This window comes from Trachypithecus francoisi, unplaced genomic scaffold, assembly GCF_009764315.1.
Source record: "Trachypithecus francoisi isolate TF-2019V2 unplaced genomic scaffold, Tfra_2.0 Lachesis_group3, whole genome shotgun sequence".
Classification (NCBI taxonomy): domain Eukaryota; kingdom Metazoa; phylum Chordata; class Mammalia; order Primates; family Cercopithecidae; genus Trachypithecus; species Trachypithecus francoisi.
In genome coordinates, this window is record NW_022681468.1 from 118,377,018 (window position 1) to 118,403,252 (window position 26,235).

General features: G+C 37.6%; 2 protein-coding genes across 5 annotated transcripts in view; one reads left to right on the forward strand and one right to left on the reverse strand.

Annotated features, from left to right (window-relative positions):
* Positions 1-6,778, reverse strand: part of LRRC49 (leucine rich repeat containing 49) — a 163,779-nt gene extending 157,001 nt beyond the window's left edge. Inside the window, exons 1-4 of one of the 4 annotated variants that reach the window (XM_033189541.1) lie at positions 6,281-6,778; positions 5,587-5,643; positions 3,291-3,378; positions 765-853 (exon numbers count right to left, since the gene is read on the reverse strand). In XM_033189541.1, the coding sequence (XP_033045432.1) occupies positions 765-825 (61 nt within the window). In that variant the 5' untranslated portion in view covers positions 826-853; positions 3,291-3,378; positions 5,587-5,643; positions 6,281-6,778. The remainder of the gene's footprint in view (positions 1-764; positions 854-3,290; positions 3,379-5,586; positions 5,644-6,280) is intronic. The other 3 variants (XM_033189540.1, XM_033189544.1, XM_033189542.1) reach the window with 3 other exon arrangements.
* Positions 6,779-6,789: 11 nt separating this feature from the next.
* THAP10 (THAP domain containing 10) lies at positions 6,790-18,352 on the forward strand. The gene is made up of 3 exons (XM_033189546.1): positions 6,790-7,377; positions 16,935-17,082; positions 17,193-18,352. Exons 1-3 carry the CDS (start codon positions 6,949-6,951, stop codon positions 17,387-17,389), a joined length of 774 nt encoding a protein of 257 aa, XP_033045437.1. The 5' UTR covers positions 6,790-6,948; the 3' UTR covers positions 17,390-18,352.
* Positions 18,353-26,235: the final 7,883 nt, after the last annotated feature.

Genomic DNA, 26,235 nt, shown 5'->3' on the forward strand with positions numbered 1-26,235 from the left:
TGTGAATTATTTTGTTAAGGCTTCAGGGCAATCCTCAATTTTTAAGAGGCAAATTTAAACTTTACAAGACTTGAGATACAGAGGCAATAATCAAAGATTAAATTTAATTTACACTCAGTGAATAAAGAAATTTTATCCTTAAACTTTCTAGCTCTTTTTATATACAGAAGTCATAATCAATATCAGCATAATGAACTTACTATCAATGTGATATACTGCTTACAATAAATAGAAAGCCATAAGAATGATTAGGGTAAAAGGCCTTAAATCTACCACACAACAAGATCTTCTAAATAACTGGGAACCAGAGAGATCCCCAGTTAAAATATCCACATATATATGGGTATATAAACACCCACATAAAAACTACATTACTATATGGCAAAATTTTCTTTGTAACAGTTTGTTACTGTTTATTTGATTTTTCTTCCTTTTTGAGACAGGGTCTTGCTCTGTCACCCAGGCTGGAATGCAGCATGGCATGATTACTGCTCCCTGCAGCCTCAAACTCCTGGGCTCAAGTGATCCTCCTACCTCAGCCTCTCGAACAGCTGGGACTACAGGCATGTGCCACCACACCCAGCTAATTTACGTATTTTTTTACAGATGGGGTTTCATCTTATTGACCATGTTCAAGATGGGGTCTTGAACTCCTGGGCTCAAGCAATCCACCCACCTTGGCCTCCCAAAGTGCTGGGATTACAGGTGTGAGCCATAGCAACTGGCCTGTTATTATTTATTTCTTATATTACTATTTAACTTACCAGATATGTAGCCCTTGTCTTCCCAATTAAATTTACAAACTCCTTGGGTGATGAACCTCATTTTACATTCTTTATATTCTTGGTAAAGTCTAAATTCAGTAGGCAATCAATAGACAAATTAATTGTTTTTCCAGTTTACTAAGACTTAATTGAAAATCTATTTTGTGTGTCTTATTTCTGTTTTAAAAAATCTCAATATAAATAGCATCTCAAAGTGTTAAGAAGTATAATGGTCTAAATTTGGTAAGAGTGTTCACTGCACTGTTTGCTAGATACACAGATGGCTGGATGGCTGGTTGGATATATGAATATATAGATGAGGAGATGGATGCATGGATGGATAAATGAACAGATGGGTGGATGGACAGACAGGTGGATGGATGGATGGCATAGTACATATTGCCATATATGTGCATCCATTCGGCCCTGTCTTTGAGATTGTTTTGGTAACGAAAATCTTAACTCTAGATTTTCCAGTGATTTATCATTATCTTAAGAGCAAAGTATTGCCTCTTCCCTTCTACACACATATTTTAAAATTCCTAATTAAGGGATTTAATCAATAAGGTCAGGTTAACTGAAATTTTATTATATAGTAGTTCCTGCAATATATGGCGCTTATAGAATCTCAAAGACACAGGGGTTAACTCTTAGTATTCTAAGAAGCCTAAAAGAAATCACATATCAAGTTTTAAACTCACTAACTTAAATAAAATATCAAGTGTCTTTACTTTTGACTGAGAGTACCACTGGTTAATTTGTGTGGACAGGCTATCATATGTTTGATTAATTTTGAAAAATAAGAAATGACTGAAATTAATTATAATGTTTAGGTATCAAGATAGTTTATTAGACAGACATCCCTAAGCTTTTCCTGATGAAGTGCTACTTATAATTTTTCCAAAATTTTATGCCCGTGGAAGTAAAATTTGAGTACAAAAGTCAAGAAAAGAATTAAGTTGTCTGGCCTTCTTTGCACGAAACTGCCTGGAACTATTGAGGGAGCACATTGAAAGCAACCAGGTACACATTTAAGACATTTCAAATGAGTGTCCTATCACAGAACCTAATTTTGAATAAATTTTTTAAATGAAAAACCAATTAGGTTTTTTTTTCCCTAAAGAGTTAATTCATACTAAATGGGTCATTACTTATGTATAAAACTTTATTCATCTCTCAAGTTCACAAAATTCAATACATCCATGCTATTTCCTCATAAGCAAATATCTAGTAACACTTTACCACTTAAATAAATTTGCCTGGCCAGCTGTCCTCAAATCTGTTTACTAACTCCCTACTTTAACTCAAGAAAAGCTTAGTGAAAGTACTTAATTTTGATTCGTGTTTTCGGGAAAACTTTTAAGATATTGTTACTAAAAATGTTAAGGAAATTCACAATGCAAGCATAAAAACCCTTGTTGAAGCTTCACATCTATAATTCTGTACCTAAAAGAGTGACTGGCATATAATACTTGCTTTATAAATATGTACTGAACTGAATCAAAGAAAGCAAAAACAGATGCTTCCTGAACTGTGGAATTGCAGTTAGGCTGATGTCATGTCCAGCAATTGGTCAAGACAAGAGTGTAGAATGTAGGAAAGAGAAAAGATATGTCAGATTAGATGGGTCCAAGAAGTCAGCCCAGAAATAAAAAGAGAGAGAAAATTACCCAATATTTAAAATCACCATATGTTCCCACAGTAATAACATGAACAACCTAGAAAGGCCTATATTGATCAGCCCTCTCATATAAACTCCTAAGAGGTAAAGGCAGTTTTGTATATGTGGATTCAGAAGTGTTTAACATGAGCACATTACACAAAGCTAATGGCTGTCAGCAACAAACCAAGATTCAAATGTGAAGGAAATTTTTCCTTGATTTGAAAAATATATTTCAGAAATATAACCAGATCATATGAGGCACTATTTGTCAAAGGATGACCCACAAACCATATACCTCAGAATCACTTGTGACATTATTAAAATGCACATTTCCAAATCCCACTCAAGACCTACAAAATCAGAATGGGGAAGATGGAGGGGGAGCACTAAGAATGTGCATTTGTAACAAGATCCCAAGTGATAGACACTAAAGTTTAAAGCCTTTAATATAAAATCTATTATTATATGTGATAGTAACAGGGAAAGATTGTTTCTTCTCTACTGCTGACTTTCCATTCTTTCCTTATTTCCTTAATATTTGTGTTACCATACGCTTACTCTCTCTAATTAGTGACTTCCAAATACTGTTCTAATACAGTATCTGAAACATTCTTTTTCCATTCTCTAGTGTATAGCCCACCCTTAAAGGAAAATAATAACAGCTTTTTCCTATATTGGAAATAATCTACTATGCTACATATATACAACCAATGATTTTTTTAAAAATACCAAACCAATTTGGTCCCAGTGAACCATTTCATTTTAAATTCAAGTTTATTTGGATCTAGTAATTCAACATTATTAAACAGTTAATATTATTCAAAGATGATGAACCACATCTGATCTCTACTCACTGACAATACCTTGCCTACTGGAGTAGTTTCTTTCAAGGTCATGTTGTGAAAGTCTACCGGGGAATGACGATGTGTCTTTATTTAGCTTGAATTCAACCTGAAAAACATTATTAAAGAAAAAAATATTTGGAGGCGAATTTAACACTAAGCAATGAAGATAATTAAAAAAACATATAATAACTGATACACATGGTACAATGTGGATGAACCTTGAAAACATCATGCTAAGTGAAAGAAAACTGACACAAAATACCACATAGGCAAATCCATAGAGATGCAAAGCATATTTGTGGCTTCCAGGCATTTAAGGGAAGCAGGGAATGAAAAGTAACTGCTTAATGGCTATAGGGATTCCACTTAGAATGATGAAAAAATTCTGGAACTAGATAGAGGTGATGACTGCACCTCTATCATTGTATTTTACCACGCACAAAATCAGGGTCAATTTTATGAGGTCAGATAAAAGATACTCCAAGCTGAGACACTTCCGATCCCTCCATGCTCTCACCACAAATACAATGATTAAAAGAACCATTTGCTACAAAAAAAAGCACACAATATAAATAAAATGCTGTTGAAAAACATCACTGTTTTGATCATTATAATCCCTTTAAATGTCCTATTATAACATAATACAATTGTATATTTAAGTCTTCTAAGAAGGGTTTTCACTTGATCTAAAACTGATCTAAAATAATTATCTGGTAGGAGGAATGAGAAAAACAAAACCAAAACAACTTCTTATGATTAGCCACAAAAAAACCCAAATATGTACCTTGAATAAATTAAGATGCTTCTAATGTATCCATACTATAAACATTATGTTGGCATTTGCATTATATCCTTAGGAATTATAAGACCTGAAGGTATTTTCTCTGAATAGATGTCCACACAAGAGAAAGTGAATGGTTTCGAAAAAATGTTTGGATGAGGCACACAGTCCCTAGAAACATTATAATGGTGGGAAAGGACTTGTCCAGAGAAATCAATTAGGAAAGCTCTGGAGGGAATCCATTATGCTCAATTACAATAAAGAATATTTTTCAATTAATCTAACTGATGTTTATTTGAGATGATCAAATGATCTATTTTCCGAGTGTTCACTATTTTCATATTCATATATAATGTCATCAACAGCTGCCTCCTTGACTAACGATATCCTTCCATTTACCTTCCTCATGCCTTTTTTTACCCTTCTTCATGCTGTTATGTGTGAACTCTGCCCTTCACTTTAGAGTTCTTCCAGTGACGCCTATTTAATAACTTTTTAGGAAACACCTGAATTGTGATGGTTAGAGGTTTCCAACATGGTCAAAGGAGGAAAAGTCATGTTGTGTCTTGAGACATAGTGTGTAGAAAGTAGGTGAGTATAAATGCTGAGGTGAGACAGAAGGGAAAGACAAACATGTTTATCTTAAAATCTCAAAAATTAAATCAAAAGCCAGAAATTCTAGAAATGCTAGAGACATTATGGGCAAATAGTCTGGGGGAAAAAAATCTCATATTCATATTGTAACTTCTAAATAACATTAAGTCTAACATGTGTCCACTGCTAACCTCTCTTTTTCTTCCCTGATTTTAAATGGGATGTGTGGATATGCCCTCCCAATTACCATTTTATCTAAGGTGTCATCAGTAGTAAGACATACCATTATTTTACCCTCTACTAAGAAAGAAAAAAAACCTCCCCAATTAAACTATGACATGCCATCAATTTTAAGAAGGCTCCTGATTTCAGAAATGTGTAAGTATCACTGGGTGTGGTGGCTGTCGCCTGTAATCCCAGCACTTTGCGAGGCCAAGGCAGGTGGATCGCTTCAGCTCAGGAGCTCGAGAACAGCCTGGGGAACATGGTGAAACCTGTCTCTACAAAAAATACAAAAATATTAGCCAGGCTTGGTGGCATGCACCTGTGGTCCCAGCTACTCAGGAGGCTGAGGTAGGAGGATCGCTTGAGCCTGGGAGGCAGAGGTTGCAGTGAACCAAAATTGTGCCCCAGTGCCCCAGCCTGGGTGACAGAGCTAGACCCTGTCTCAAGAAAAAAAAAAAAAGTGTAAATGTCAAAACACACACACACACACACACACACAAATCTTACCTTTTGTAATCAATAAAATAACACTAAGTTTTTTAAAGAGGGTTATTTTGGCTTTATGTAGGCAGAAAGTAAGAACTAGCTTTAAACTGGAAATCAAAGTAAATCTACTTAAATTTTTCAGTTTAGAATCTACTCTTAAAACATGCTGCTATTTGCGTAGAAAATAAAACAATCTTCTATTTAAAGGCCAACCTTCTTAAGTCTTACTTTGTTTTTTTCAGGAAGCGATGATGTTTGAATAACCAGATGAAGCCCACAGTTCACCTGAAATGTAAAAATTAAACCATAAAATTTGCTCTTCATACACAGACACATATTTCAAAAAAAAAAAAGGGGGGTACACATAAAAATATAACAAAAAATTAGAACAGAATGCTCGATTTCTGTTTCTGGTAAATGATCTTGTTCTGAGGATTTGGTGAAAACAATAAAATCACATCTAAGAATTAAAAGATTTCATTGATTTATTTTCCAAAATGTCGGCAGCAATTTAACCCTCTAGTTAGTACTCAGGCTTTCGACATTTGCCATTCAGGTCTAAATAAATATCTCAATGGGAGACGTGAAGGAGGTGGGAGTCCCTAATGATAAATTCTCTTCACAGTCAAAAGGAAAAGAAAAGAAAAAGGAATTGGCCAAACGAATTTAAATAAATCCGAACCTTTCACAGCTGACCAGCTCCACCTTCTGGGGAGCCCAGATCCTGGACAAGACTGAGTACCCATCATACAATATTAAATTGTGCCTTGGTTCAGCCCACGAACCTCAAACCCCGGTCAGACAATAGCTTGAGCAGACCCAGCGGCCCCGGTCCCAATAATACAGCCCATCTCCTAGGACAAAGACGCCAGTCAGAAAGAGTACCAACGGGAAGAAAGAGAAAGTAGAAGGCCCAGCTTACGTTGTTCGCAGCCCGGCCAGAAACAGAGCGATATTTCCCGGGAATCATGATAGGAGACAGTCCAGGATCTCTGTTAGATCTGCCTTCGAGGTGACGCTACAGCAGATTCAGAGAGACCCGAAAGAGGTCATCTCCCAGGCAACCGGCTCAGGGTTACCATGGAAACGGCCATTTCCGGTCTGGACCTCTCCCGAATCCATAGGGCCACACAGTTGTTGTAGCTTTTGGTTGTATTCGTGAGCGCCCAGTGCGTCACCACTTCCTCGTTCTATTTTCCCGGCCTCATAAAAACAGAGCGGGAGTATTGGGAGGAGGATAAGCTTAGGAAGAGCCTGGCCACATTGGTGGCTATGACAACCACCACTTCCGGTCCGTTCCTCTTTACGGCCCACCTCAGCGCTGCCCGCGCGAAATTTGTATCCCTCTGCTTGTGTCCACCTGCTCCTGGGGAGCAGTGCAGGGAGGAGGAGGAGGAAGATATCGAAGAGCCCTCCCATTGGGGGCCCCAGATCGCCACTTCCGGTGGCCAGAGGTAGGGAAGGAAACGATCCCGACCCAGAGGGGACAGGTGAGGAGGAAAGGACGTGCCACGCCGAGGCAGCTGCGAGGAGCGTGCCCAAGGGCGAAGGTCCAGGGAGCCCGGCTCCCGCGCACCGAAGACGACCGCCATGCCGGCCCGTTGTGTGGCCGCCCACTGCGGCAACACCACCAAGTCTGGGAAGTCGCTGTTCCGCTTCCCCAAAGACCGGGCCGTTCGGCTGCTCTGGGACCGCTTCGTGCGGGGCTGCCGCGCCGACTGGTACGGAGGCAATGACCGCTCGGTCATCTGCTCTGACCACTTTGCCCCAGCCTGTTTTGACGTCTCTTCTGTTATCCAGAAGAACCTGCGCTTCTCCCAGCGCCTGAGGCTAGTGGCAGGCGCCGTGCCCACCCTGCACCGAGTGCCCGCCCCGGCACCTAAGAGGGAAGAGGAGAGAGACCAAGCAGGCCGCCCGGACACGGGAGGAGAGCTCCAGGCAGCCAGGCATTCTGAGACTGTCCCAGATCTAGTCTCCTGTACACGTCCACGAGCTGGGAAGCAGGCTGCGGCTTCACAGGTAAAGAGAGACCACTGAGGGTTGTGGAAGGACCCCTGGACTCTGACTGGGCTCCTCCACTTAGTGTCACCTTGGGAAAAGCACCTCATCTCGAAAGTTCCTGTTTTCTAATCAGCAAATTTAGGAGTGTACTTTAGAGGTTATCTTCGAGGTCCCATTTAGCACTAACACTTTGGAATTAAGTAACCCAGTTAATTCCTTCTAACTGCTCCTCCCCAAAACACACACACACACACACACACACACACACACAGTCTTGTCCTGCAGAGTATTGAGTTGCTTTCACTCCCCGCTCCAGGGTTTTTAAATAAAAAGGGTTTAATTTGAGCAAATCTCCAGGATTGGAGTGCTTGAAACTGCGTTTGCACAACATTACATAAGCTTGAGGAAAGTCCCTTATTTGTGTCACAGATGATGGGGCGAAGGACATGTGGAGCTACAGATGAAGATGGAGCTTGCTAATAAATCCCTTCCCACCCCTAAACTTCCTTTTGACTGGTACTAGCTCTAGCTGCCTTTAAATTCAGTATCCCTGGTGAGCTGAATTTCCCCATCTTGCTCTCTTCTGCCTACTTTTCTGTTCCTTCTTCTATTGTTTGCACTTATTTTGCATCTGGTTACTACTACCTTCTTTCCCACTTACCATTTTAAAGAAAACTTTCCAGCCTTCCTTGTGATAAACTTTCCAGCCTTACCACCATGACAGATTAAATTATAGCAAGAGGTTAGTAATTTCCTCAGGAGTTTGTAATCCTTACTTAGGTCCGGTTGCCAGACCAACACTCTTTCTGCAGTACTAACCTGCTTCCTACATTGGGGTGGGTGTTTAAGACCCTTTAATGGCATCCTGCAATTATTAAGATAAAGAACAAAATTATTAACCCAATTTACATGGCCCTGCATGCTTTTTCCCCCTGCATACCACACTAGCCCTATCCAAGGCCAGTGTCCCTGTTGCTCACCGTGTACCATCATGCTGACCTTTCAGTTCTTGGACATACTATATTACTTCCTACCAACAAGACTTTGCTCAGTTGTTCCATGTATTATAATATCCTGGAACTATGCCCCTCCCACTCCCATCATTACCGATTAAGTCTTTTTCCCTTAAAAATCAGCTAAACATCTTTCCCCTTGATCACTTAGTTATGTACTCTCATTCTTCATGTACTCCACGTGATTCAATAGTATAGATACTTCAGTAGCATTTACCATAATTGCCATAAAATAATTGTGTAGTTTACTTAATATTTGTTTCTCACATTAGAATGTAAGCTCCATGAGAGCTAGGATCATGTCTGATTTCTTTGCCATTGTATTGCAGTGCCTAAAACAATATTTTACAAATTTAAGTAGTTCAATAAAAATTTATGAAATGATTACATGATTATAAGAACAATTTTTTTGCATTATAATTGAATTTTCAATTATCTGCCAGTTTCCCTCCTCACCAAGCTGTATATCTGTCAAGATAGCTGTCCTTTCCTTGAACCATCTGTCTACCATCACCACCTATGCAAACTTTGCCCAAACATGTATATCCATGTACATATATATGTGTGTAGCAAGAGAGATAAATACTAAACATGTGCCACACACATCCCCCTACACCATTTTTCTTCTTCATAATTATACAACCTAACCAAAAACTGGGGGAAGAAAAGTCAAGCTAGTCAAACAACCAAAGTCTTTATAACCCATAAAAACTAACCATTGGGAAACAGATCCAGCATACATAATAAATCTGTTTTCCATTTGGTAAGTGTAACCAGCCAACATTTATAACAATCCATAGTACATTAATATACTTGCTGAATTACGAGAAAAATACGTGTGAGTTCTAAAATAGTCACTTTAAAAGTATATAAGGTTAAAAAAAAAGATTTTGAGTTAATAGCAATAAATGTTCAGCCTGGTCTGGATAGAGAACCCTAATCACATTGCTAAAAAATTGGCTTGTCTATCTGACTTCTTCCCCCACCCAATGTTTTTCTTCCTAATCCCAGGACTAGCTGTCTACAAATCATATTTCCAGTCATTCTCCAACATTTATTGAAGAGCTATTGTAGTCACTGTTCTGGGTGCTTGGTGCTATATATAGATAAATACAAATGTGAATGTTAAATATCCTTAGGGGGCTTCAGAAAAGATAAGACACCACTTCCAAGGAAAGAAAGGGGCTTGATTATTGTTTTCCCTTAACTGTTAATTGTGCATTCTTTTTTTAAAAACGCAACTGAATTTTTTAAAATTGTTTACTTGAACTATAGCAAATACACAGAAAAGTGAACAAATCTTAAGTGGACAAGTCATTAAATTATCATAAACTGAACATGTATAACCACAACCCAGGTCAGAGAAACAGAACATTGCTAGCACCCCAGGAGTCACTATATCACCCCATATCCAGCCCCTCCCCTCTCCTCAAAGGTAACCAAGTTTGCTTTTTTTTTTTTTTGGATTTCATATAAATCAAATCATACTGTAGCCATTTTCTGTGTCTGGCTTCTTTTGTTCAACATGATATATTTGAGATTCATCCATATTGTTGCATATAACAGTAGTTCATTTTCATTGTTACGTAGTATTCCATTGTATGAATATACCAAAATTTGTCTGTCTATCGTTGAACATTTGGGTTGTTACCCATTGGGGATATCATAAGTAATACTACTATAAACTCTCTTGTACATGTCTTTTGGTCCACATGTGCACACATTTCTGAGGATATCTACCTAGAATTGCTGGGTCATAGTATTAAACTTCAGTAGATAATACCAAATCGTTTTCTAAAATACTTGTACAAATTTACACTTCTGCCAGAAGTATGATAGTTTCCATTGTTCCACATTCTTGCCCATACGTGGGATTTCTAGTCTTTCACATCTGAGTCCATTTGCAGAGTTGGTAGTAGTGTTTTTGTTTTTCATCCCCTGATTACTGATGAAATTACTAAGGAAATACCTTTTCAAATATTAATTGGATATGTGGGTAGCCTTCAGTGACTTGCCCTTTTAAATCTAGCCCATTTTTCTGTTGGATCGTCTGGCTTTTCTTGTTGATTTAGAATTTTTAATAGATTCTACCTTGAAGTCCTTTTTCAGTTAAATGTTTTTATCATCACCCACTATGGGTTGCCTCTTGGTTCTTAATAATGTCTTTTGATGTACTGAAGTTCTTAATTCTGATGTAGTCCAAATTACCAATAATTTTCTTTATGCTTAATACTTAAAACATTCTACTATGCTGTTCATAATAAACTTTGTTGTTTTTACTTTTTATATTTAGATCTAATTCAGAATTGATTTTTGTGTTTGGTGTGAGGTAGGATTTAAGTTTCATTTTTCCCAACATTGATACCCATTTGACTCAGCATCTTTTATTGAAACTACTAGCATTTCTTCTTGGCCTTGCAATATCAACTTTGTCACAAATCAGGTGCCCTTTATATGCATAGGTCTGTTTCCACATACTTTATTCTGTTTCACTTATCTGTTTGCCTGTCTTAGCAAAAATATCACAGTGTCTTATATAGCTTTATTAAGAATTAATATCAAGTTGATTAATACCTCTTGTTCATGTTTGTGGATATTTTGACTATGTTGGGCTCTTTAGATTTCTAGATACATTTCAGAATTGGTTTGTCAATTTTCACAAATTACGTACTAGGATTTTGATTATGACTCCATGGAATTCATAAATGAGTGTGGGAATAAATGGCATATTGACAATATTGATTCTTCTAATCCATGAACATATATCTCCATTTATTTGGGTTTTTAAATTTCTCTTAAAAGTTACTCATGGTATTTGATGTAGAGGTCTTATATATCTTTCATTAGATTTATTCACAGCTATTTGATTTTGCTACTATAAGTGGTATTTTAAATTTTATAATCTATAAGTGTATATTGATAATTTTTGTTGAACTTGTATCCAAAAATCTTGTTGAACTCACTTATTAATTTCAATAGTTTATAAATTCTCTTGAATTTTATACATGTACAAAAATATCATCTGAAAAAAGTGTTTGATGTTCGTGTTTTTATTTCATATTCTTCCTGTTGCACTGGCTTGAACCTCCAGTACAGTGTGGGGAACAGAAGAGGTGAGGGGAATCCTTTTCTCATTCCTAATTTCAGAGGGAAAACCTTTAATATTTCCCCATTTGATATGATTTTTACTATACTTTTTTATAACTCTCTTTGTAATAAAAAGAAATGTTCCCCTTTATTCCTAATTTAAATTATAAATAATGGTGAATTTTATCAAATGGTTGTTTGGAATCTATTAAGGATAACATTTTTATTATGTTAATATAGTAAATTATATTGCTTGATTTTAAAATATAGAATCAAACTTGCATGGCTAAAATAAACTCAATTTGGTCAAAGTGCTTTATTCCTTTCCCATATTGCTTAATAAAATATTAGCTAAAATAAAATATTTAGGATTTTTGTATCTGTGTGCATGAGTGAAACTGGTGTACAGTTTTTTTCTTTCTTGGAATGCCTTTCTCAGGTTTGGTATGAAGATTATGCCAACAGATTTGGAATTGTTCTCTCTTTTTTCATTCTCTGAAATGTTTATATAAAATGCCATTATATATGCATTAATAAATTTGGTAGAACTCATTGATAAGACAGGAGTTTTCCTTTTGGAAAGGTTTTTTATGATGGATTCAATTCCTTTGTTATAATGTTATTCAGAGTTCTATTGTTTATCCATATTGATAAATAGTATTTTGTTTATCCATTTTGATAAATAGTGTTTTTTAATTTGTCTGTTCCATCTAAATTTTTAAATGTATTGACACAAAACCTTCATGATAATCTTGTATTTGAAAAAATTCTGTTTGAGCCGAGGTAATTTTTGCTTTCTCATTTTTTCTTGATCAGCTTCACCTGATGGTTTATTGATTTTTTTTTTTTTTTTCTTTTTTAGATGGAGGCTCACTCTGTCACACAGATTAGAGTGCAGTGGCTCAATCTCGGCTCACTACAACCTCTGCCACCTGGGTTCAAGTATTTCTCCTGTCTCAGCCTCCCGAGTAGCTGGGATTACAGGTGCCCGCCACCATTTCCGGCTAATTTTTGTATTTTTAGTAGAGATGGGGTTTCACCATCTTGGCCAGGCTGGTCTCAAACTACTGACCTCCAGTGATCCACCTGCCTCAGCCTCCGAAAGTGCTGGGATTACAGGCATGAGCCACCGTACCCCACCAGTTTATTGATTTTTATTAGTTTTTTCAAAGAACAAAGTTTGCCTTGTTGATCTTCTTTCTAGAATTTTTTTTCATTTATTTCGCTTATTCATTATTCCCTTCCTCTACATTTTAAAATTTTGTCCACTGCTCTGTTTTTAACTTCTTAAGAAGTTAAATTATATCATTGATTTTCAGAATTTTTATGGTGAATGGTAAATGGCGCAGCTAAGTTTCACAAGCTGATTTCCCAAATGTAGAATTCGGTAGAATGGTGTTGATAGAGGAAAACCTGGGTCCTGAGAGGGGGATATGTTCGAGATATTTTGTGGAATACTTTTTGCATGATATTAATAAATCTAACCTAAATTAAGCCCAATTAATTTTTCCATCCTAATATGTGCATTAAAGATTATAAGTCCCGACCTAACATGACTTTATTGAATCTTACAAGTTTTAAGTATGGAGTATTTTTATTATTATTTAGTATAAATTATCTAATTTCCATCATGATTTTATATTTTATTTGAGGGTTAATTAGAAGTATATTTTTTAATTGCCATATCTCCGGGCATTTTTAGTTAAATTTTTGCAATAGATTTCTAGGTCAATTACACTACTGCCAGAGAAAATACAATATATGGACTTAATCTTTTGAAATTTGTTGCAACTTGTAATATGCCCAAAATAGTATTTTAAATGTTCCATATGTACTTGAGATGAATGTGCGTATTGCACTTGGATAGTGTTCTGCTGATGTCTATTAATCATATTTAAATTTCCTATATCCTTTTGGAATTTTTATCTGATTCAATTAATTACTAAGAAAGTGATGTTGCCATCTTCCACTGCGATTTTGAATTTACATATTAATCTTCAAATTCTACCCATTTTGTGGTATATATCTTGAAGTCATTAGGTTATTAGCAATGTTATTAGGTATGTATATATTTTGAAGCTATGTTGCTAGGTATATAGTGCTAATATAGCAACACCAGGTTTCTTTAACTTAGTGTTTGCATAGTACATCTGTTTCCATCCTTCTACTTTCTTTTTTTTTTTTTTTTTTTGAGACGGAGTCTTGCTCTGTCGCCCAGGCTGGAGTGCAGTGGCCGGATCTCAGCTCACTGCAAGCTCCGCCTCCCGGGTTGACGCCATTCTCTTGCCTCAGCCTCCCGAGTAGCTGGGACTACAGGCGCCCGCAACCTCGCCCGGCTAGTTTTTTTTTTGTATTTTTTTAGTAGAGACGGGGTTTCACCGGGTTAGCCAGGATGGTCTCGATCTCCTGACCTCGTGATCCGCCCATCTCGGCCTCCCAAAGTGCTGGGATTACAGGCGTGAGCCACCGCGCCCGGCCCATCCTTCTATTTTCAATCTTTCTGTGTTGTCCTTAAAAGTTTAGGCATGGCCGGGCGCGGTGGCTCACGCCTGTAATCCCAGCACTTTGGGAGGCCAAGGCGGGCGGATCACGAGGTCAGGAGATCCAGACCATCCTGGCTAACACGGTGAAACCCCGTCTCTACTAAAAATGCAAAAAATTAGCCGGGCGAGGTGGCGGGCGCCTGTAGTCCCAGCTACTCGGGAGGCTGAGGCAGGAGAATGGCGTGAACCCGGGAGGCAGAGCTTGCAGTGAGCCGAGATCGCGCCACTGCACTCCAGCCTGGGCGACTGAGCGAGACTCCCTCTCAAAGGAAAAAAAAAAAAAAAAGTTTAGGCATTATTCTGTCTTATGGTTACTCCATTGAAGAGAATGTATCTTTTTTCCTCAGACTGCTGTTAAGTTTTTCTCTTCATTTTCCAGTTTTACTGTAGTGTGCATAGGTTTGGTTTCTGTTGTTTTTATTTTGATAAATAGAAAGGGTTTATAGTACTTTTGCAAAACCATGACTTAATGCCTTCTATCCATTTTGATAAATTCTCAGCTGTTATTTGTTCAAATACTGCGTCTGCCCCATTTTATGTTATACTCTGAAATCTTACCCCTATGTCTATCATGACATTTTCTGTATTTTCTGTCTTCCTTTTGTCTCTTTCTGCCTCATTCTAGATATTTTCTTTTGACTCATGTTCTAGTGGATTAATACATGCCTGGAAATTCTGCCACTAAGCTTTTAATCTGAAGAAGCAATCAGATATCTACACAAGAGATTTATGTTCAAATATTTCTAGTAATACGGATTGTTTTAATAAATTGTAGTATATCTGTATAATACATTCCTATGTGGCAATAAAAATTATGATGTAGAATATTTAATAACATAGAAAGATGATATATAAAATAAGTGGCAAAACTAGGTTATAAAGCATTATATTATCTCAATTTTTAAAAATATACAGAAAAAGACAAAAAACATCAAAATATAAAGTTTTAGCTATGGATTGTGAGATTATGACTAATCTTTAGTTTATTTTTGCTTCTCTGTATGATGCAAATTTTTGCAGTAAAAAAATGCATTATTGTTATAAAGGGAACAAAAGTTATTTTTCAAACCCTGATTAAATTTCTAAAACTCTATTTTATCCAGAGTACACCTTTTTGTAAAGAAATATGTGCTTATTCTGGACTTTGACAATTCTTGACTTAGACGTAGATATAACTAGTGAAAATTGGTCATGATTTTTTAAACATGGAGATAAACCCTTTAAATAAGAATCGTGTTACAAAGGAACTCTTCACAAGAATTTCTTTATAAAGTATCTTTTCTTTTCTTTTTTTTGTTTTGTGTGTGTGGGTATGTGTGTGTTTGAAACAGAGTCTCACTCTGTTGCCCAGGCTGGAGTGCAGTGGTGTGATCACTGCAACAACCTCTGCCTCCCGGTTTCAAGCAATTGTTGTGCCTCAGCCTCCCAAGTAGCTGATGTGCCACCACATCAGCTAATTTTTGTATTTTAGTAGAGACGGGGTTTCACTATGTTGGCCAGACTGATCTCGAAATCCTGACCTCAAGTAATCCACCTGCCTCCGTCTCTCGAAGTGCTGGGAGGCATGAGCTACCGTGCCTGGCCACAAAGTTTCTTTAACTTGGGTATCAATAGCCTGTGGCCTATAGTACAGCCACCAAAGACACCTACTAAAATATTTTTTCAGTGGTTTGAAGGCAGCTGCCACTACTGCTAAACACTTTAATTTTGTTTTCATTTCTCTATCACTTATTTTCTCTCCTCCCAGGCCCTCTTAACTTTTCCAGACATCTTTTCTTACCCTCTTCCACATAGTCTCTAGGTACCCTTTCTTATATTACCTTTTACATATCGAAACCCTCCCTCTTTCTACCTCTTACCCATATTACTTCCCCCACAAATCAAATTTCACCGCCTGGCACAATGGCACACGCCTGTAATCCCAGCACTTTGGGAGGCTGAGGCAGGCGGATCACTTGAGGTCAGGAGTTTGAGACCAGCCTGGTCACCATGGTGAAACATTGTCTACTAAAAATACAAAAAATTAGCCAGGCATGGTGGCAGGCACCTGTAATCCCAGCTACTTGGGAGGCTGAGGCATGAGAATTGCTTGAACCCAGGAGGTAGATGTTGCAGTGAGCCAAGATCATGCCTCTACACTCCGGCCTGGGTGACGGAGGGAGACCTCTGTCTCAAAAAAAAAAAAAAAAAAAATCCATTTCACAATGTAATTTTTCTCAGGAAAGTATTAAAAGTCATTTATCTTATTAAAGGAGTCCTCTATAAAGTATAAAGAACAAATGATTAGGTTTTCTAGAATAATATGACTGCTAAGGTATCAAATAAGTTAATACTAATAATATTATCTCAGGTGGGCGCGGTGCCTCACGCCCGTAATCCTAACACTTTGGGAGGCCGAGGCGGGCGGATCACCTGAGGTCAGGAGTTTGAGACCAGCCTGGCTAGCATGGTGAAACCCTGATTCTACTAAAAATACAAAAAAATTAGCCAGGCATGGTGGCACCTGCCTGTAATCCCAGCTACTTGGGAAGCTGAGGCAGGAGAATCAATTGAACCCGGGAGGCGGAGATTGCAGTGAGCTGAGATCGCACCATTGTACTCCAGCTTGGACAACAAGAGCAAAACTCTGTCTCAAAAAAAAAAAGTATTATGTCTTCTAGCTGTTGATTTAAGAAACAAATAATTAGTTGTAAGCAAATAGCTTATACATTCTGGCTGACCAGAGTTCATGATTTATAAGTGGAAAAAAGACAGTATGGCAGAATTTATGAAAGCTTGGACTATAGATTCACCTTGCCTAGGTTCAAGTATCAGCCTTACTAATATGTGACTGAAAATTTTCAGCTATACTCTTTTACTACTTGTAACTTTTGAAAGATAAAACCCTATAAGGTAGACTTTAATATGTTTCTCCTCCGATTTGTATTTTTAGATTACGTGTGAAAATAAAGTTGTGCAAACCCAGCCCCATGCTGATAATCCATCGAATACTGTCACTTCAGTACCTACTCACTGTGAAGAAGGCCCAGTGCATAAAAGTACACAAATTTCTTTGAAAAGGCCCCATCACCGTAGTGTGGGTATGTTTTGACTCTTCAATGGATTAAGCAATTGAATCGATCTTTTGTATATTAAAGATATATGAAAAGCAAAGTCTAACTCATAGGTACTTATGCTTATTCTCTTTCAGGTATTCAAGCCAAACTGAAAGTGTTTGGAAAAAGACTGTGTAATGCAACTACTCAGACAGATGAATTGTGGTCTAGAACTTCCTCTCTCTTTGACATTTACTCCAGTGATTCAGAAACAGATACAGACTGGGATATCAAGAGTAAACAGAGTGATTTGTCTTATATAGCTGTACAGGTGAAAGAAGAAACATGTTAAAAACTCAATATCAAATGCTCTGATGTGCTATAGATTTTCAAATCTTTACTCACATAATTATCTCTTTGCTATTATAAATCTTTCACCTCAGGATAATTTGACAGTTGAGTATCAGCAAAATTTGTTTCGCTCTAAGGCAAAATTTGCTTGCTTGCCAACACAATGAAGATAATCCCTACCCACAAACATGCCTGTTCTCTGCTTTCACCTTTTTTTTCTTTCTTTTAATCCTTTTGGTAGAAATCAGATTACAAAGCAAAACCACAATATCAACAACATTTCCTAATCAAAATTAAGCATTGAATATTTATTTAAGCTTAGTTCAGAAGCAGTGCTCCTACGGGACTTGACATGTGCTAGTTAGAATGTCACTGCTCTTCTAAATAATTTGAAGGTATAGAGCAATAACACAGTAACAGTGAGCACAGCCAAGCCTGACACTATTAAATGATTTGGTAGTGAAGCCAGGACATCTACCCGTGATTATTTTTTATGTTGTTTACTTATTAGTTTGTCCATTTGTAACATATATGGATCTGTCCTGTGAGCATTTCTGATGGTTCTTACAGAAATTTTTCAAAGGGAATCAATTTAGAGAGAGAGTTTTCATATACTTACATTAACTTATTAATGAAATCTGTTTGCATCAGTGCTTACTGCAACACATTAATTAGCTTGATTAATTTAGATTAGAATCATTAACATCATGAAAAAAAAGTACTACATTTCTAACATATTCCCATTGCAGGTGTTAGGTTTTCTTTCGTCAACACTTCTCTTTTGAATTCTACATTTGAGAAATAAACATGGAAATATTAGCTGCCCCATCTGCCATTCACCAGGAAAAATTTCTATGGCAATTTTGTACCATGAAGTAAACTGTTACAATAGTTTCTGAGAACCATACTATAACTTTGATCTTCCATTGAGAATAACAAAAATAAATATCCATTTTACACCTCATATGTCTTCTTAGTTCTGGATGATTAGAAGAACTTGCATGTATTTTTATCCTCGAAGGTTTAAATAATACATCAAAGTTATTATCTAATTTTATGCCTGCTTTAATTTGAATAGTGTAATTTTAATTTTAAGGAAAATAAAATAAAATATTAATAGAAGTCATGATTACAATGATTGTGTAAAAACATAGCATTATTATTACTTTCATTATTGTTATTGCTATTTTGACTTGAATTTGAGATGACTGTTTTTTGTTTGTTTGCTTGTTTGTTTTAGAGACAGGGTCTTGTTCTGTCACCCAGACTGGAATGTAGTGGTGCAATCATAGCTCATTGTAACCTCAAACTCCTGGGCTCAGACGATCCTCCCACCTCAGTCTCCCAAGCACCTTGGACTATAGGTGTGTGCCACCATACCCAGCTAATTTGTGTTTTAAATTTTTTGTAAAGATGAGGTCTCACTACGTTGCCTAGACTGGTCTCAAACTCCTGGCCTCAAGCAATCCTGCCACTCGGTCTCCCAGAGTGCTGGGATTACAGGCATGAGTCACTGGACCTGGCCTGTTTTAAGAGAGCATTATGTTTTAAAATGAATCACATAAATCTTCTGAAGCTAAATACCATCAATAAGTACCCTTTGAGCTTTGAAATAACCTATCTCCTTAATTCAAACCATAATGAAGTTACATGCCCATTTGTCCCCAAATTTCACTGCCATCAATCTACTTCATTTCTACATGTTAAACAGTTTTGACAGCCATGTCAACACTGTTTTTTCACTCTTCACTTAGTTTCCTTCTTCTACCAATTGAGTATTTATACTTGATTTGTTGATTTACATGATTTCATAATTTATTGTATAATGTTTCACTGCCCTACACAGTAAAAGGAAATACTGGCTTTATTTTAAATGACATATAAGGAACTCATAGTTTATATTATACTGCTTGATTTTTGCACAAATATTTTTAATTTATTTTGTTGCTAGATCAGTTTAGTGGGGGGGAAATTTAGATTTACCTTAGTACCTCCCATCTCATTCTTCATTTATTTATTCATAAGTATTTATCAAACATATACTCTACGCCGGACAACTGTTCACTAAGGATACATTGGTGATTAAGACAAAGATTCTGGCCTCTTGGTGCTTACCTTTTAGTGGGGGAGCCAGACAATTAACAAGAAAACAAATGAATAATTTCAGATAGTGATTAGTGCTTTGAAGAAGATAAAGTAGAAGATGTTAATTGAGGTGGGGGGAGAGGTTTGTTGAGCTGTTTTTGATAGGGTAATCAGAAAAGACCTCTCCAAGGAGAGTGTATATGATCAGAGACCTAGATATCAGAAGGAGTGACCATGCAATGATCTAAGGGAAGAGAATTCCAGGTGATAGGAATAGCAGTTGCTCTGGTGTGTTTGAGGAACAGTAAGAAGACTAGGGTGGCTAGAGATAATGAACGAGGCAAAGAATGGTAAGAGATGAAGTTGGAGTGGTATATAGGACCAGACCACGTTACGGTACCAGAGGCTACAATCAGGAATTTTTATTCTGGGCTTAAATTCTATTTTAAATGTGTTCTTATGACTGGTTTAATTATCTGCCAGTATTTATTTCTTAAACTTACTTGGAAATACATGAAAAATCATTGGACTTCAGGTGAGAGAAGAGGGACATGTCAAGAGTATGTGAAGGTAAATTTTTTTTTTTTTTTTTTTTTTGTTGAGGCGGAGTCTCGCTCTGTCGCCCGGACTGGAGTGCAGTGGCCAGATCTCAGCTCACTGCAAGCTCCGCCTCCTGGGTTTACGCCATTCTCCTCCCTCAGCCTCCTCAGTAGCTGGGACTACAGGCGCCCGCCACCTCGCCTGGCTAGTTTTTGTATTTTTAGTAGAGATGGGGTTTCACCGTGTTAGCCAGGATGGTCTCGATCTCCTGACCTCGTGATCCGCCCGTCTCGGCCTCCCAAAGTGCTGGGATTACAGGCTTGAGCCACCGCGCCCGGCCACGTAAATCTTATTCAGTCAAAAATATTCCTTTGTGGGACTTCTGGAAAGCTACAGTCTTATTGGCCTGAGGAATCAGAGGTAGGAATTCAGTGCTGCCAGAGTGAAAAGTGATGGGGCAAGTCATGGAAAAGAGGAAACCCAGAGGGGAGGAGGCCCCAAATCTCTTATAAACTCCACCCAAATCTCTGACTAATCATGAGCTATGCCTTGTGCTGTGACCTCTGGGGGCCCAGCATAAAACAACAGGTGCAAGTCTTAGCATCACAGGGGAAATAGAGTTTGGAGTTTGAGTCCAGCCAAGTTAACCAGCTGTTACAACAAAATTCAAGTGTTTAGGAAGAAGATAACAATTTATCATCCAAAATGTCCAGTGTCAGATATAAAATTACTAGTCGTGTGAAGAAATTAGGAAGTGTGACCTAATATCAAGACAGAAAGGAATCAATAGAAACCAACCTCAAGATGACCAGAAGTTGGAATTGGTAGACAAGAACTTTAAAGCAGTCATTATAAATATATTCCAAGAGGAAAATGTAATCACAATGAAGAGATAGGAGGAATCTCAACAGAGAAATGGAAACTAAAAAAGGAACCACATGGAAATTCTAGAACTAAAGCAGACAAGCTATTGAAACTGGCACAGGGAGAAACAGAAAGTCTGAAGTGCCTGTATCTGTTAAAAGAATTGAATTTGTAATTAAAATCCTTTCTACAAGGAAAACTCTAGGCCCAGAAGACTTCACTTTTAAATTCTATCAAATAACGTAAGAAAGAATACCAACATTATACAAGCTCTTCCAAGAGAAAAGGACTAGAGAACACTTTCCATCTCATGAGTTCAGCATTAACCTACCAAAACTAGACAAAGGCATTGCAAGAAAGAAATTATAAACCAACATCCCTTGTGAAGTTATATGTGTATCTTAACAAACTATTTTTTTTTTTTTTTTTTTTTTTTTTTTTGAGACAGAGTCTCGCTCTGCCGCCCAGGCTGGAGTGCAGTGGCCGGATCTCAGCTCACTGCAAGCTCCGCCTCCCGGGTTCACGCCATTCTCCTGCCTCAGCCTCCCGAGTAGCTGGGACTACAGGCGCCCGCCACGTCGCCCGGCTAGTTTTTTTGTATTTTTAGTAGAGACGGGGTTTCACCATGTTAGCCAGGATGGTCTCGATCTTCTGACCTCGTGATCCGCCCGTCTCGGCCTCCCAAAGTGCTGGGATTACAGGCTTGAGCCACCGCGCCCGGCCCTTAACAAACTATTAGCAAACATATCCTGCAATATATTATAGAAATAATATATCACATCTAAGTAGAGTTTAGCTCAGCCACACAAGGTCGGTTTCACATTCAACAATCAATCAATGTAATTCACCATATTAAGAGAATGAAAGAGAAAAATCATGTCACCTTCATCTTACTAGATTTAAAAAACATTTGACAAAAGTCAACATCTATTCATGATAAAACCTACCAACAAACTAAGAATAGAAAGGAATTTACTTTCTTCACCTAATAGCAGCCATGAATATACGCCACTGATATCCATAGTTAATGTTCCCTTACAAGCTTTATCCCTATATCAAGAAAAAGGTGAGGATGTCCATTCTTCAACACTTTTATTCAACATCATACTGAAGATCCTAGTCGGTGCAATAAAGGCAAGGGGAAAAAAAGGAAAGAAGGCAGAAAGGAAGAAAGATGGAAAAACAAAATGCATAGATGTTTAAAAGGAGGAAATAAAGTTGTCCTTTTTTTAGAGACGATATGATTATGTATGTAGAACCTCCTAATAAATCTATTAAAAAGCTACTAGAACCAATAAGTGAGTTTAGCAAACCAAATGTGCAAAAATCAACTTTATTTCTATATGCTAGCAATGAACAGTTGGAAAGTGAGATAAAAAACCGGTTTCATTTACAATATGGAAAATGCAAAGAATTTAAAATAACAAAGTGTTGGAGAGCAATAGCAACTGGAACTCTCCTACATTGCTGGTAGTAATATAAAAATACTACAAGCACTTTGGAAAACAATGTGGCAAACTTTCATGAAGGTAACATACCCATATCATTCAACCAAACAATTTCACTCCTGGGTACTTTCCCAAGAGAAAATACATATCCACACAAAGACTTTTACACAAATGCTCATAAGAGCCGAAGTCTGAAAACTCAAATGTCCATCAACAGGTGAGTGGATAAGGAAATTGAAGTATAACCAAATAATGATCTCTTAGAAATAAAACAAACATATGCAAAACAACCTGGATGAATTTTGAAAGCATTATGCTGAGCGAAAAAAATCCAGGCACAAATAAAAGTACACATTCTATATTTCTATTTGTATAAAATTCCAGAAAAGAAAAAATCAAATCTATAGTGACAGAAAGGAACTCATCAGTGGTTGCTTGGGACTAGGGCGGGGGGACATTCCCTGCAAAAGTAAGCAAGGAAATGTTTAGGGCAGATGGAATGTTTTATACCCCAATGTGATAAGGGTTACATTAACACATGAATTGTATTAATAGTTGTACGTAAATTATACCTTTATAAAGCATGTTAAAGAAAAAGCAATACACTATTATTTTGCCAAATGACTAGTTCAAGCAATAAAATCTGTAGTTTCTTAAAGTAGGCTTCACAAAATAGGTGAAATTGTAATGGTCCTTTAAGGAGAGGGAGGATATAAATATGCTTTAAAAACCAACAGAAAGAACTGAAGGCACAGAAAAAGTCAATAGAGACACGGATGCTTAAAAAGCAAAGGATGAGTGAGAAGAGGGGTGGCATCATTAGACTGAAGATTTACAAGGGAATTCTGAAAGATTCAGACCGACAAGCAGAATGTTGCCAGAACAAGAGGAATGGCCTTTAACCTTTGGGCACTGAATGAACTTTTCAGATTTGAAGGCAGGAAAGTATGTCAGACAAATGAATCTGGAGCATAGTGCAGGAAGAATTGGAATGGATTAAATTTGTTAGAGGTGGCATGCCTTTGCAATACTCCTGGCTTGACACGGTAAAAGATTGACCTAGAGTGAGGGAAGGCAAAAAAAAAAAAAAAAAAAGGAGAAGATAGAAAAGGAAGAATTGACTGGACAGGGTGGTTACTTTATGGATTTGTGAACAAGGAAAGAGTAAACAATGAGTTTTCAAGCGTGGGTAACAAGAACTGGCAGTACTGTTAGTAGACGTAAGAAGGAGCCAGTCTGGGGAGAAAGGTGCTGACTTCAATTTTAGAAATGAGTTGCCTGAGAAACTTACCCTGACCCTACCCTTACCTTCTCTGAAGACTGGATGAAATGTCACTGCAGACTACCAAAGCATGTCATGCATAGCCCATCACGGCATTTATCACCTTGTCTTGTAAGAAACTGTTTACTAATCTCCCCCACTGGACTCTGTACAATCTGAAGGTAAAGACAGTAGTTAACTGTGCCAAGCACTGTTCTAAGGGTCTAAGGGGTTTCCAAATGTTCTTCCTATATAGTAAGTGTTTATGAGTATTTGCTAAATGAATACTGAATGTTGAGTTTCAGAAGATAATGAAACAGGAAAGCGGATGTGTTTATCAGGCAATTAGAGTAGTTAGCCATAGAGATGCAGCCTTCAAAGGCATTTACATGAAAGTGATCCTTGAAACCATCATGTAGGATCCCCTAAAGGAGAATTTTTAAACCTCCTGTGGCACTTAAAGTCTTCATTATTTACCTGGCAAAACTGATCCGAAAATGAGAAGCAGGAGAGACCAAGAAAATGCACCCAAGCCTGTCTTATCCATTAATTGAATTAACTTCTGAATATTCAAGAGTTGGCTCTGCAGATAATATGCTAAAAAAAAAAAAAAAAGAAAGAAAGAAAGAAAAAAAGAAAAAAACTGTCTAGCACTTGCTGCTTGCATCTTCCCTTTATGTACCAAGAATCATGATTGGTGACATTTAGGAAAGTGGGAGAAAAAAATTCTTGGGACATGGCAACAGCCTGGATGCTTCCTTCACCCTGGCTGAATACTGAAGTTCCAATCTAGGCTCCAAGACACTTACCAGCTATCGTGTAGTTAGATAAATTACATTATCTCTCTGGGCCTGAGTCTACTCCCATGCAAAATTGTGATTTTAGTATCTACATCATATTTCTGTTGAGAGGATTAAACGAGTTACAATAGGAAAACCCTTAGAACACTGCTGGGCACATGGTAAGTGTTCCACAACTCTTAGCTAGAGGCAGGAAAGGATATTGACCAGGAAGATGGACTTTGTAACCCACTACCTAGGCTTCCATTCTAGTTCTGCCAATTGCTAGGCAGGTTACTATGACTTTCTGGGCCGTTCCCTCATCTGTAAAGTAGGGATGTTTCTAGTTCCTCGATCATAGGTTTGTTGTGAGAATGAAATATATGCTAACCACTTAGAACAGCACCTGACACATTGTAAACATTATGTTAAATATGACGTATAACCCATCAACCCCTTGCCCATATATCCTGATTCTGAGGCCGGCCTTCAGTTATGTCCAGTCTCTTTAGTGGTCTCTCATTTTAGTGAATAGTTAGTACACTGGATGTTTTCTAAGCTCATTTCACAGAGACACTAGGTGGAGTTGCTGAGCTAAAGCACCTAAGAACTGCTGGACAGCTGAATTGGAATTTTGGAGCTGAATGGAACTTTAGGGATGATCTAGTTCACACTTTTTATTTTGTAGATGAAGAAACTGAAGATCAGAGAAGTTATCTGGTATAATCCCTGCCTGCAAAATGAAGCTGGATGTGCTTGCAACTCTTACTTAGTGAAATCGTCTAGAACCATTTGATCAAACTCAAATGATCCTGTAAGCGCCACAGGGGCATGCTGCTGTTGTTGTTCACTGACTGCTCTGTCTACAATGCCTAGCATGTCATTCAGTTAATGTTTGTTGAAGAATTATAGGGATCTATCATGTTTTTAAAGCTTTAGAGATTGAAAATCTTCCTTGGTACTTGTTCCAATGCTTTCTGAAGGGGATTCCTCCTAATGTAGACTTATTCCTTTCATATATATGTCAGTCCTTTTCTTCTTTTTCTAGATTCCCAGAAGGTGTTATAGCTAGAAAAATCTTCCAGTTAAAATGCCTCGTTTTGTCAATGAGAGAATTAACTGAGGCAATTTGTCCCTACTCACATAACTGATTAGTGGCAGAAATGAGATTAGAATTTTCTGTCATCTAAAAACCAAAAAACGCAAACCGCTTCAAGAAACTGTCAAACTTCTTCCACCTGCCCTTTAAATGTTCCCTAACCTTGTCTCCAGGTCATAGTCTCCAGCTTATTATCAAATTATCAATTTGATTGCTTCCCTCTTGGAGCAGGCTTACTATTTACATCCTTCCTTTTCCTGACCCCAGTTCAAATAACTAGCCTACTCTATCATTGCTGCCCACCCACCTGCCCTTTGTACCTCCTGGCTCTTAATCCTTGTCTTTGAGAAGAAAAGGTAGATCCTCTTTCTCACCTGAACCAGCAGGGATGGGTTTGCAGATATCCCTCCCTGATTAGCATCAGAACAGAAGGATCCCAGACGTCTAGAACACTTCCAGGATTGTTTCAAGATGGTGTTTGCAGTTCTGATCAGAGTCTCAAAAGTTATGTTGGGCTCTGAGATAACATAACCCAGGGAAATCCCCAAACAGAAGGTTCCCTAGCTGGACTAAATGACATTCACAGACTGGTTTGCTAACAACACCCAGGAAATGTAGAGTTTCTACAGTCAAGGACTCTATCCTTGATATCTCAATCTTTTTCTACAGTTCCATGTACCTATTGGTTTATTTCTTTACTAACCTTACCACCTAGTTGCAGTAGATTGTAAAAACAGCCAAAAATTCTTCCACTCCCATCAAGAGGTAAAA

Coding starts and splice junctions, on each gene's coding strand:
- THAP10 (XM_033189546.1), top strand. CDS start 6,949: ATGCCGGCCCGTTGTGTGGCCGCCCACTGCGGCAACACCACCAAGTCT. Junction 7,378..16,934: donor AGCAGGCTGCGGCTTCACAG/GTAAAGAGAGAC, acceptor TTGTATTTTTAG/ATTACGTGTGAAAATAAAGT. Junction 17,083..17,192: donor GCCCCATCACCGTAGTGTGG/GTATGTTTTGAC, acceptor ATTCTCTTTCAG/GTATTCAAGCCAAACTGAAA.